The 12,668-nt window shown below is 38.0% G+C and overlaps 2 protein-coding genes across 3 annotated transcripts in view; one reads left to right on the forward strand and one right to left on the reverse strand.

Annotated features, from left to right (window-relative positions):
• The window catches only part of LOC131433945 (myogenic-determination protein), a 56,470-nt gene extending 54,147 nt beyond the window's left edge, over positions 1-2,323 (reverse strand). Inside the window, exon 1 of the mRNA XM_058600568.1 lies at positions 1,646-2,323. Within this exon, the coding sequence (XP_058456551.1) occupies positions 1,646-2,098 (453 nt within the window). The 5' untranslated portion in view covers positions 2,099-2,323. The remainder of the gene's footprint in view (positions 1-1,645) is intronic.
• A 5,043-nt stretch (positions 2,324-7,366) lies between these two features.
• Positions 7,367-12,668, forward strand: part of LOC131433970 (glutathione-specific gamma-glutamylcyclotransferase 1) — a 72,268-nt gene continuing 66,966 nt past the window's right edge. The window contains exons 1-2 of one of the 2 annotated variants that reach the window (XM_058600590.1): positions 7,367-7,793; positions 8,577-9,346. In XM_058600590.1, the coding sequence (XP_058456573.1) occupies positions 9,158-9,346 (189 nt within the window). In that variant the 5' untranslated portion in view covers positions 7,367-7,793; positions 8,577-9,157. Of the gene's footprint in view, positions 7,794-8,200; positions 8,391-8,576; positions 9,347-12,668 lie in introns of those variants that run through there. The other variant, XM_058600596.1, reaches the window with a different exon arrangement.

Below are 12,668 nucleotides of genomic sequence, written 5' to 3' on the forward strand. Positions count from 1 at the left end.
TGCATAGTTAGTGCTACGATCCTATTGACACATTGAAACATAATAATATAACCATTTTCTACTTATTCGAAGATGACAATGAAAGTCAATTAGAATGTAATATATTGACACTAGTTCCAGTCCAGTAATATATTTTAACAGTGTTTTATTCGATAAGGAAATTCGACAGCGCTCTATCATGCATGTCAAGTGAATACTTTTACATACATTTCATCTCATTGGCGTGAAGACTCGTGTGAACTTCTGTCAACGATACCGAAAATACTTGAATGTTTTCTTGTCTACAATCGTTTTTTTTTTTTCTAAGGAGAACCCATGCTTGCGAATAAACTCAGGCATATACATGGTAAGCAAGTTAGTCAATAATAATTACTCATGATTCATAGTTGTAATGTAATAGTAATCACAAACAAATAACGATTGAATTAGGTTATACTCAAAGTGTGAAGGATTCAAAAATCCATTACAAATCAATGAGTCTTTTTTATAAGTCAACAAAACGAATGGTAAGCCCACCGCGCTCAATCACTGAAAATATTGCTGGTTTCTATGTGTCGGTTTTACCTTTTTTTCTTGTTATGCTTTGTGCGACGATTCGGTCGACTCAAGCGGGTCAATGAGAACAGTAGTTTCCAAATTGTATTCTTTCTTTCATTTGCCCTTTCAGTCACTTACTGTTTTCAGTAAAAATCCCATAGTATGCAGTGTCGGTATTCAACCGAAGCTTTTAGAAACGAAAATGACAGAAAAAGGCTTCACAATGACTTTTACCTGTTGGTGAATAAAGAATGAAAAATTTGTTAAATTTCTTTAAATTTAAAACGCTGACATATGTAATTTATACACTAATAGATTGCATACGATTTCAGCTATATATTGTACAAGAAACAGTTTCTAATTTACTGAAAAATCTCACAAAAAATTGATTGATTGAACTCAAGAACGTTCGTTCATATAACTAATTTTACATGAAAATCCTGTTGTTCAATCAACGGTTCTTTAATACCAGTGCACTAGAAATCTTAACTCTTTTCCAAGTTCGTTTATTTTTATTCGAGTCTTTTAGTGGAGTTTAACTAACTCACTAAGTAATCTTTTGTATATATTTAAAAATTAATTCGTTCAAAAATTTTTGAAGTCACATTCATATTCCGGAATCGACCAGCATGTTCAAAAGAAACCGGAGTGCGAACTAAAATTCAATTCAGAAATCAATTTGTTGTAACGTTTTTCTTCCTTTAAAGTATACCAAAAACAAAACGCCACGGCTTCTGCCTCATTCGAATGTCTTGATTTTAGTTAGAGTTTTACAGGCAACAGCACTTTAGAACCTGAACTTCAACAAACTGCTGTAATCATAATCATAGCAACCAGTGAAACAGTTGAAATTCAAACAATGCCTTGACAAAAGTTTGCTTTGATTGAAGACAAATATTTTCCCGCTGTTTATCTAACGACGATAGAAAATGAATAAAAATAAACAAAGAGTCATTGCGTTGCAGTATTTAAACACGCAACCAAAAATGCATTGAAATCTCTTTTAGAATGAATCGCGGAAAGTAACGCCTAAAAGAAATAATTTCAACTCAATAAAAGTACCAAAAAATATTCCCAGTGCCGGCAGTAGAAATCACCGAAAACTAACCTTCCTCAACCTTCGCCTTTCCCGCAGTGTCGCTGCTTTCCGTCTATCCACGGTAACGGTTTTCTTCTTGCATGCCTTACATGCCCACGTCAAGCAGGGCCGATTAGGACTGGCCATACATCCGGCAGTCGGAGCCAACACGTGCTCTTCCGAGCTTTCACTATTATCGTCATAGTCGGTCAACTGTAGCTGCTTCTGCCGGATCTGTAACTGTTGTATGTTTAGCTGTAGCTTCTGTTCGGCGGACAACCCGTTTGAGCCGAAACCACGCAAAAAATCACTTTCACTTCCGGTGACTGCACTTCTATGCATCGATCCAAAGTTCATTCCCGCCAACATTCCGATTCCGCTTCCGTTATCACTTCGATGTTCGATTTCGTAACCGTGTTTCAGTTCCTGTTGGCACGAACCCGTACTGGTTTTCCGACAAAGATTTTTGTTAAACTTGGTCATGGTCTATAGACGACACTTCGCACACCACACACTATCCGATCCGATCCGTCTTTCCGTCCGGGCCAGACCATTCACCATCGATGAAATCCACGAGCAGACTGTTTGGTCCGCGATTTTCCCCCGGCTGTGTTTGTCACATATGTTGTCACCGCAGGCAATGCCTTTCCAAATTCTGACAGCAGCCGTAACCAACACCAAGCATCGTAGCGATCGTGCGTGCGTGATCGGCCAGATGTTGTGACACTACTTTGAACGTGACAAATTTTACTATGTCTTCTGTTTTCTTTCCCAAAACATATCATCGCTTTTCACCGTCTTCATCACACATCCTTCATCCGTCGCTTCTTCCCACGGACGGATTCGGATTACGTTGTGATCGTGGGCGGGACTAACGGAAGATCCACCCTCCGGTCTGCTATGCGCATCGTTTAGAGGATTAGTGTCCCTAGCCGCAGGCTGTTTGGAAAATCTATTTGGAATCTAACCGGCGCGAACGGCGGCACCGGTAGTCTACCGGCAGGAGCAAAAACGATGAGCTTTTTCCTGTAGATTTTCCGATTTTTGTTTTTCAGTAGTTTGCATTTTCTAGCTTGGAAGTGTTACGGAAGTTTTTCCGTTTACTGAGTAGCTTCACATGCGGTACAGATTACTATGATTCGTTATTCAAACGTCAAATGAGCATAAACCGAAGGTTCCTTTGTTTTCAATCGATTGATGAAAAAATGGATTCAAAAATACTATCGCTGTCACCATACAAAGTTTAAAAAGTGAAATAAGGTACAGGTTATATAGTCAATTGTCGTGTGTTGAAACCTCGTTCCGGAAGAATTCTTAGAGCCGACAGTACTACGTAAATCACCATGAAATTCTAGTGAAACTCGTGAACTCTTGTCTGTCAAAACTTACTTTAAGGCTGTGAACCATTTCGTGGTTAATTTTAACTTTTGGTTGAAATCTGACACTCGAGTGGTTATTTTGATGTTGTCTAAAATAACCCTGCTCGAAGACAAGTTTGACCTGTTGAATTTTATTGTGATATTGTGGAACTGTTTTTAGATCTAGCCAAACTGAACTGAACTGAGTTTGTAGTCATACTGAACGAAATACTCATTCAGTTCGTTATTATTTTGTTTCCTACAAAAATAGTGTGAAAATTGAGTGTTTTCTTCATATAAAAAGAAAATGTGTTATTATTCTACGCGAAGTCGAAGTATTCTTCAGGTAATTAGTGTTTTTTTAATACACACCTAAAACAGATTCTTGAGCTCGGCATAATGAAATACCGAATCAGATCGGCAACACGACATTTCACTGATTGTTCAGTAATCCATATGCTCTTTTCCGAAATTCTTGATATTCTAATATCTCGGTAAAGCGCGTTCTTTTGCCGAAGTTTGGATAAATGTTAAGCCGAGCTTGTCAGTAAACAACAAATATACCGAAATCTGCAAATCCGTTTGCCGAGATTTCGAACAGTGTGTTAGCTTTTACTGAAACTCGGTGAAACACTTGTCATTTAATGTCTCTTGTCGAATGTGCAAAACACAACGTAGCCATTGCTGATGGAGCGGGAAAATAATATATATTGGATGAAGGTAAAAGATTCTTATATTTCTTGAAAAGATAAGTGAAATAAAAAACTCTGCTGTTCATATATACTTATAAAAAACTTCTTATTTCCAGGTAGATGCGTTGAGGAGCACTGGAAATAATTGTCTTTATCCGTGATGTTTTCTTTTGAGGTTTGCTTTGCTTTTTTGTGCACTGCATTAAAATGGACATTGATAAAACACTCCCTTTCTCCAATCTTAGCTTTTGTGATAATTATTTCATACAATAATGAAGAAACTCTTTCTACGTTCGATTACTGATGACTCGGCAATTCATTATTCGATCATAATCGCTTTTGCCGAGCTATTAACAACAAAATTACTGCTGAGAAGTTCGGCAATAATTGACAGTTAACAAATTCGATATTGCCGAGATTCTCAGTAATTATTATTTTACCGAGATGATTACCGATCTCTCGGCTTTGCAAATCTCGGCATTTTTTTTGCCGAGATTCAGCAATAAATATATTTATGTGTGTAGGTAGAAACATATAAAATTCACCAGTAAAACTAATCCAACGGGGCTCCAACTCCTCATATTGAAAATGGCTCAACAGGTCCATTGTCTGGCGGGTTTGTTGGACGAAAACAAATGGCGCCCGGTTTGATTGTCTGTTTCAAAATCGGTAAACGGAAGCCCCGTATCGGCCTCGCATTGGACGATTCGTTGGATATTTATTTTCATCGGGCCAACGGTTCAACGTTTTGGACCAACGGAGGACTTCCATAGGACTTTTTTTTAAACAGGGAGGTTGCTGTCAGATGAAGCGTTTCAAAACTTTTCGACGATCTGACAGCTGTTTAACCTAGATTTGCTTTGGACTTCCGTTGGATTTTTTTTTTCTCAGAGGGCAATTACGTATTATTCCACACATTAGAATCGTGTACAAATTCTGGCAATACACCACATCATGGCCACTAAAAAGTCAACAGAAGGGCTTCAAAATGGTCCAATATTAGTTTCGTACGGTCGGTCTAACGTACAATAAATCGTTCAACATGGGACCGACAGGCTTTCGCCTTCCGTGGAACAACTTTCTGGTTTCCGGTTTCCAATCTGAAAGCTCCAACCACGGTTCTGAATGTTTTGAAACTCTCAACATATAACATTTGGAGTTCTATCTTCGCATTTCTCATCCGTTACGATTGCCAGCATATTGCGCCAGTGACGTGCGCGAGAGACAATGACGCAAAAAAAAATTGCTGTCAGTTTGAAAACCGTTTCTCTCATGAACGGAAAATCGTTCATGCGAACGTTTGAGCGGCGAAAAAATTGCTTCTCGATGCCGAAAGGATGGTTCATTGTTGCATCAGATTTTTCCGTTCGATACACAGTAATGCAAGTGCATTACTGCTGCATGAATGATTTGCCATGGTTACCACAAAGGCATAGGTTCCTTTTTGCAAGAGGAAGGAAGCTTCTTTATCATGCACGTCAAGAGCAATGAAGCATGTTGATTTGATATTCCGGTTTGAGTCATCGTTATATCCATCACTGCTGTATCCGAGTGGTTTTTATAATCATTCCTGTATAATTATAAGAAGCATCTAAGTAGTTCAACAAAGAGCGAGCTCGATGACTGAGGCTGCATGAATAGAATGCATTTAATAAAGTGAAATCGTTCGAATTTGGTTGAAATTTAAGATTGATGCCAAACCTAACTCAGTTTCCATTAAACTAAAAATCTAGTCATTTTCGAACCTTATGATATTGGGCTTGCTCACACCCCCGTTGCTAAGCGCGAAACCAACACAGTTTCGTAAAAAGTGTTTGCTTGATGAGTTTCAGTTTTCAATTTATTTTCATTGGAGCTGGAAAAATGATTTTTCAATCGGAAATATATACACTGAGTACTACATTCTCTGCAAATAAATTCGGTGAAATAACTTACGGAAAAGTGACCCATTCGGCGGAACCGCTTTAGTTGAATGATGCCACGACAGAAGCAATTAAAAAAAAAATCAACGTGAACATTTTAAACGATAGTAAAAACGTATCACTGATTTTTTTCGCTTACTTTTCCTTTCGTTTATTTCTGCGTTATTATAAAAATGATCGTTAACAATTTGATAGCCGCAAAAAATAAACCGCTGATTGAACAGCAGAAACAATTGATTCACAATGACATGAAGTACAATACAACTTATTCTATTTTAATCACAAAAATAACTTTTTAAACACAATCAATTGTTTAAACTGTTAATGTATTTTCTGAATTCTCAACTATATGTGAACTGTACATTTAATTGTTTTCCGAAAACAAATGTATTGGAGAATTTGAGATTTTTCATTGTTATGAAATTAAACCCCCTAGATATTTTATTGCAAAAAATGCTAGTGATAAATATGACAACCCTCAGAAGGAATCAAGTATTGAAACTTTATCAGGTGGTAAATGTAATTAAATGGCTAGTTTATTTTGTTAGTTACCTAATTAAATCCAGAAAATACTCGGTTCTGCGAAGGAGACGATTTACAGCGCGCATACAAAAAAGTTTTGACGTTTAGAAATTTTTTTAAGAAGGTTCATTCTAGAAAAAAAAGTGCAAACAAGGTTTATTCTGATGAAAATGTCTTTAACTATATGGTCTTAACATAATTCAATTTTGATCAAGAATACGCCCTAATGAAAAATCAACCGAGATATATGAAAAACACAGAGATTTTTTTTATCATAATTTCTAAAGTTCATCTATAAATTGTGTATAAGCATACGCATGAAAAAACTCTTGATTCGAGATGAATAATGTCAGCCCAGGATATTTCTAGTATTTCTATTTTAGAACTGTTAATATAATGAATTACTAGTAGTATCTGTGTATGTTACAATTTCCAAATATTTGTGACAAACAAGTAAATAAATTTCAAAGTAGTGATATTTGAGGGATTTTTTTCCTTTGAAATCTGATTACAGGATAGATTTTAAAAGCATATTTGATTTTGATAACGTTTTAAGTCATTCTATCATCGAGTGACTCAACGGACAGAAAACAATAATGAACATCAAAGGCTTGCTATGATAACTGCGAGTTTGTTTACACTGTCAGTGAAAGTGTCAATGTGGCAAACGGAAGATCCAGACTTGTAGTAGTAAGCGGCGACTATCGCACATTTTCGTTATCTTCTTCGGTGTCTGCTACGCAAACTGTGCAAATATTTTCTTCCGGCGATTGTCAGATTTCGGTACAATGTCCCACAAATTGGCTCAACATGAGACATGTGTTAGATCAACATTGAACGAATTTCAGACCCAATCATAATAGGCGGCTCTTACACGAGTCAATTACCAACTGTCACTATTTTGACAATACTACGAAAAAAGACCATTCCAAGTGTGCATTCAAATGGGCCTGACGTGTGGATGAAAGTCACGTGCAAGGATCGTTATAAGAATCTCATTTTTTTTTAATTTTGCCTTTTTCTTTATGGCCTTTCATTTTGATCTCAATGCTGTCAGTTCCACTCTTTCTCTGGTGGTAGTTTCGCGTAGTCGCACTCGTGAGAAATTAACCTACCACGGATGAACAGCACAGAGAAGAGAGCAAAACACGTGTTCTATGCAAGCTCTTCGGTGGTTCATTTATGTTATTTCACGTCCAACATCGGGTCATGTTTTGCGTTCGACGTTGATGTGGCATTCATGCTAGATATACAGGTTCGGTTCAGTTTTCCTACGTTCGTTCGTTCATTGACCACGTCGCCATCGGTTGGAGCTCGCCACTATTCTCGTTGCCTTAAATAGCACTTCTGCGCACTTGCATCGTCACCCGTGGCTTTTTCTCAAGCGAAATTGTAACAAAAATCTGCCAAATTGTGATAGTTTCTAACGCGAGCTAAGGAGCCTACAGCGGATCGAGGAAATCGAAACAGTAGCGAGTGAAAATCAAATCCCCGTTAACCTTGGTAAAGGTCCACATCCGCGAATCACTCTAGTGCTGTTCCCGTAATTGCAATTGTAGTGAAAAAATAAACAACTTGTGTATTTATTATTACTTATCGTCGTGGCTTGCTGTGGTGGTTGCTGTTGACGGGAAGGCGGCAGAGTAAACTATTTTGGCAGGCAACAGAACGAGAAATAGGCAGCGTAAGTGTCATCAATGTTTTGCAACTGTGACCTTGAGCGAGCGGGCATGTGGGCGTACGATTTAACCTAGTTTTGTGTTTCGGGAACGAGAGGCATCGAGCGGAGGATGACACCTGCGAATGTGTGAAATGCGAGGTCAATCAACATCAATCAACGGCCTTATCTGTAGAATGATTATTGCAAACCCTCTCGAGAGTAAATGCCGGGCGGTATTAGCTCGAATGCAATAGGTAGAGTTCATTCCATGATGATTAGAATAAACTCCTACATGCCCGAATGCGGCATCGAATAAGGGAGAGTCGATTGTTGTTGATTTCACCCTTGGGTGAAGGAAATTTGTCATTCAGTGCAGCTGGCTTTTGTTGGCTAGTCAATCATTTGCTCACACTATCTCGCCAGAAATGGAAAACGCGAAAATTTTCCGATGTAGCCAGTCCAATTATAAACTATTCCGTCAGTTGTCATCCGAACAACCAACTGTCGACAGCAGGCTGACAGAGTCACGTAGTAGGCTGCGTGAAAAAATTCGCATTCGCCCCAGGGTTGGTGAGGCCTGGCTTCTGTTTTTTTTTCTACGGCAACGCACTGCCGTCTCAGGTCAATAAACAAGCGCGTATGTTTAAACGCACACAAACGAACGGCCACGCGCACGGCTTTGTCCGTGAATCACGTCGTGCTCGCATGATGATAAATCGTACACAGACGAACGCACGGGCGCAGTCTAACACACACCGGTAAAGCAGCCTACACTGTAGTACTAATTTCTCCGTTTTTTTTTTGCAGAATATGAGACCAGCAGCATCTAGTACTCAACGAGATTCGCAACGAGTAGCAGTACCGAAGATCGCAGCAGCCACCAGCCAAGTTCCGGAAAACCAACGATTCTATGCCCGTACTATCCCGAAGGCTCCTTCGATCCAACTAATGACAACCGGCAAGAGTCACTTCAACCATCAAAGTCGTCATTTTCCGTTCCGTTTGGTACCGCAAAAATACAAATTGCTGCATAGCAATCGGCACCGGAAGTGTGAAGCTGTTGAACAAAGGACCTTTCTGATCATATTATTTTTTTTTGTTAACTTGAAGAATACATTCCTTGTGAAGTGTGCAAAAATTGCGCGTTGACCCCATTTAGGTGATTTTGTTATTGTTTCGGATTATTTGCGTCAAAACAAAATACACTGAAACGCGCACGTGTAGAAGAGGTAGTGTTGTGTAGTGATTGGGCGCGAGTGGAAACAAATCCCGGCGATTAGTTTGTTTAGTATTGCAAGTGGTAAATATTGTATATTGAATTAGAGGTGTTGCAACCTGCTGTGCAAGTGTATTTTCGTACTACCGACGACCGAACACGTCCTGAGATAATGGCCGCAGTAGATAGCAGAAGTGACCGCCGTCCGAACACCGGCGAACCATCCGTATGGATCTTCGGCTACGGTAGTCTCTGCTGGTATCCGGGATTCGAGTACGACAAATGCATCACGGGTTACATTCGAGGCTACGTGCGCCGCTTTTGGCAGGGTAATACGACCCACCGGGGAACCAAAGACAAGGTAAGTCACTTTGCCATGTTGGTTAGTAAGCCCAGAAACTGCAGCCAGTAACGGCTTCCCACAAGATCTCGAGTTACACACAAAGTTGCATGCAAAATAAACCAATAACTACGGGTTTCTTGTGGATGAACGGTGCGCGGTGGGATGGTAGGAATGTGTCGTGTTGCATTGGAGTACATGGGTATAAAAGCAAACACATCTACTACTACGACTACGTTTTGGCAGCCTGCTCAGATCGAAGAAAAAAAAAACAATGGTTTTGACTGATATGCTGGACAAAGAAGAAGGATTGCGAGACAAACAGTCGAAGATTGCTTGGATCCTGTTACAATTCTTTTGACAGACAAACTTTATGTTTTGTGTCGATGCCGATTTTATTTTTGTGGTGTGTGAACGGCATTCTCTTTTCGTTTTTTTTCTTGTTTGGGTTGATAAAACCTACGACTCTACTGAACTTTGAATGTCTCACATCTTACATAAGAATATCGTATAATAAACGAATTTTCTGTTTGCTATCTGTTTGGGACACGTGCGAAAAAGATCGGTTACGCTAGTTGGTATATGAGTTAAACCTGTTTTCGACGATGAAATGTTTTGGTAGAAGCGTGCCGATTGTTATTCAGAATATAATTTAAATAACTAAACTCACGAAATCGTATCCAAAGCAGAGTAACCATATTCACAGATTTTTTGATAAAATCTGTGTCACAGAACACAGATTTTATCAAAATTCACAGATTTCTACATATTTTTATGAATATTTCATAAAAATGGCAGATTTTCGATTATGATCGAAAATATGCAACACAGATTTTTCAAGTTGAAAATAGATTTGCAAATGGCAACTCTGATCCAAAGCCGTAAACCAGGCACGTATCCAGAGAAGGGGGAGGGGTCCCTTTCCGAAATCGGATAATTTCATCGGTTTGTTTGATACATAATATTTATACATTCGTTTGACCACTACTTATGGTACTTCCGGAACCGGAGTCTGAGAAACGATATAGCCAAAACAACTTAGTTTGGCCATCAACTAATAGTTTCTCAGAATTTTCAAATGTTTGCATAGTCACCATAATATACTTCCGGAACTGTAAATCCATATAAATTTTCATAGTAATCTACGGGATCATGCATTTGAATCGAAGTTTGTGAAAACCGATCGAAAAATCGAAGTAAAGTAATTTTCTGCTAATTAGAAGATTTTATCAACTTTTTTGCTTCTTTTTCAATCAAATTTTTTGTGCTTACCACCGTGTAACTTCAGACCCGGAAATCGGATCTGAATGAAATTCAGGATATTTATATATATATATATATATATATATATATATATATATATATATATATATATATATATATATATATATATATATATATATATATATATATATATATATATATATATATATATATGGATCTTAAGCCCCTTCATTTGATACTAAGTTCGTGAACATCGGTTCCGCCGTTTCTGAGAAAAAGTATTGCACTTATTTTCACTTTTAAAATCTAATAACCGTGTAATTCCGTAACCGGATGTCGGAGCCGGATGAAATTCTGGAATGTTATACCAAACCACAAGACCTTTCAATTGAATTTAAGTTTGTTCAAAAGCGGTCAAGCATTCTATGAGAAAAGTGAATGCACAAAAATCGGTTTCCTTAGTGATTGCATACCCTATTTTCTTTATAAAAAGGTTTTCGTTCTTTAAAATACATTTTGGGAGGCAAGAGCTGCATAAATATCATGGGACTAGTGCTCCTGCAGATTAGACCGTAAATAGTGGTTTCACTAGAAGCCCAACAGTGACAGGCCTTCCATTGCGATTACAAAAATCAATGTCGAAATTAAAGGAAATGACACTGGATGACCGAAAAGTGCCACAAAAAGTGTTACTGAGTTAACATCAAGATTCTGCGAATGAGAAAGATGTCCTGCCGCTGGATGCCGTTCTTGCACGGAAAGACCGAAATCAGCATTTTGGCGAAAAAATTAGTTGATTTTCTGATTTCAGTTAGTTATTTTATGAGACAACTAAAAAATCTTACTTTTGCTAATTTAGATTTTCTAATTCTAGTTCCGTTAATAATAATAAAATATTTGTTGAAATGGCTATTTTACCTTTTTTTATATATAAAAAATAGGTATAGAATTCGCTCAAACCTTAGAAAAATTTTCCGAGGTCCGGAGGGCCGAATGTCATATACCAATCGATTCAGCTCGACGAACTGAACAAATGTCCGTGTGTGTGTGTTTATGTGTGTTGCCAACTAAGAGGTCGAGATCTCAGAGATGGCTGGACCGATTTTGATCAAACTAGTCGCAAATGAAAGGTCTCCCCGTCACCCAGAACGCTGTGAGATCGGATGTTTACTTTTTGAGTTATACGAAGTTTTATGTCAAAATTTTTAGTTTTTTGACAGTATCTGTCACACTTGACCTTGAAAACAGAATATGTTTCTAGACTTAGATTCCACACTGTAATAGCTATCCAACAAGCCATAGATTGTTAAAATCCGTCCATTTTCAACATAGATATTGACATTTTTTCTGTAAGCGACTTTTCCCCCTATTCCACCAGTGGGAGTTTTGAACGCTGTATGACAAAGCAATGCTTGGGAGCAACGTGAAACACGATTTTTTAATACTGTTGTCTGTTACACTAAATTGTTTCTAAGTACCAAAAAGACTGTGTAGAGCATCCTTTTTCATGACAATTTGCCTCGGACCGATTTTAGCACGGTTCGTTTTTGGCAACATAATCGTTCGAATATGGCATGTGTAAACCAGATGATATCAGCATTTTCGAGTTGAAAGTAATATAATAATTATATTGATTTAAACTACTTACAGCAATAAATGCTGGAAGAACATGACTCCCATATACCATACGACTCAGTTCGTCGAGATCAGCAAATGCGTGTGTGACAAATAATTTCACTCAATTCTCTCGGAGATGGCTAAACCGTTTTCTACAAACTCAGATTCATATGAAAAGTCGTATACTCCCAAACAAGGTTCCTGAATTACGCTTGGATCCGACTTCTGATTGCGGAACCACAGGATGATAAGTGAATCAAAATTAGAATAATGTAATTAATTTATTTCGTAGATGGCTGAACCGATCTAGGATTCAAATGAAATCTAAGAATCATCTATGATTCAAATGAGAGGTCTTAAAATCCTATAAAACATCTTACTTTTTAGTAAGATCCGACTTTTGGTTTAGGAGGTACGGGGTGATTAGTATAAAAATGTCCATTTCACATAAATTAATCAGGTTTGTCGGGTTTGCAAATTTGGATAGTCGATTACCAAATAA

This window comes from Malaya genurostris, chromosome 1 (assembly GCF_030247185.1).
Source record: "Malaya genurostris strain Urasoe2022 chromosome 1, Malgen_1.1, whole genome shotgun sequence".
Classification (NCBI taxonomy): Eukaryota; Metazoa; Arthropoda; class Insecta; order Diptera; family Culicidae; genus Malaya; species Malaya genurostris.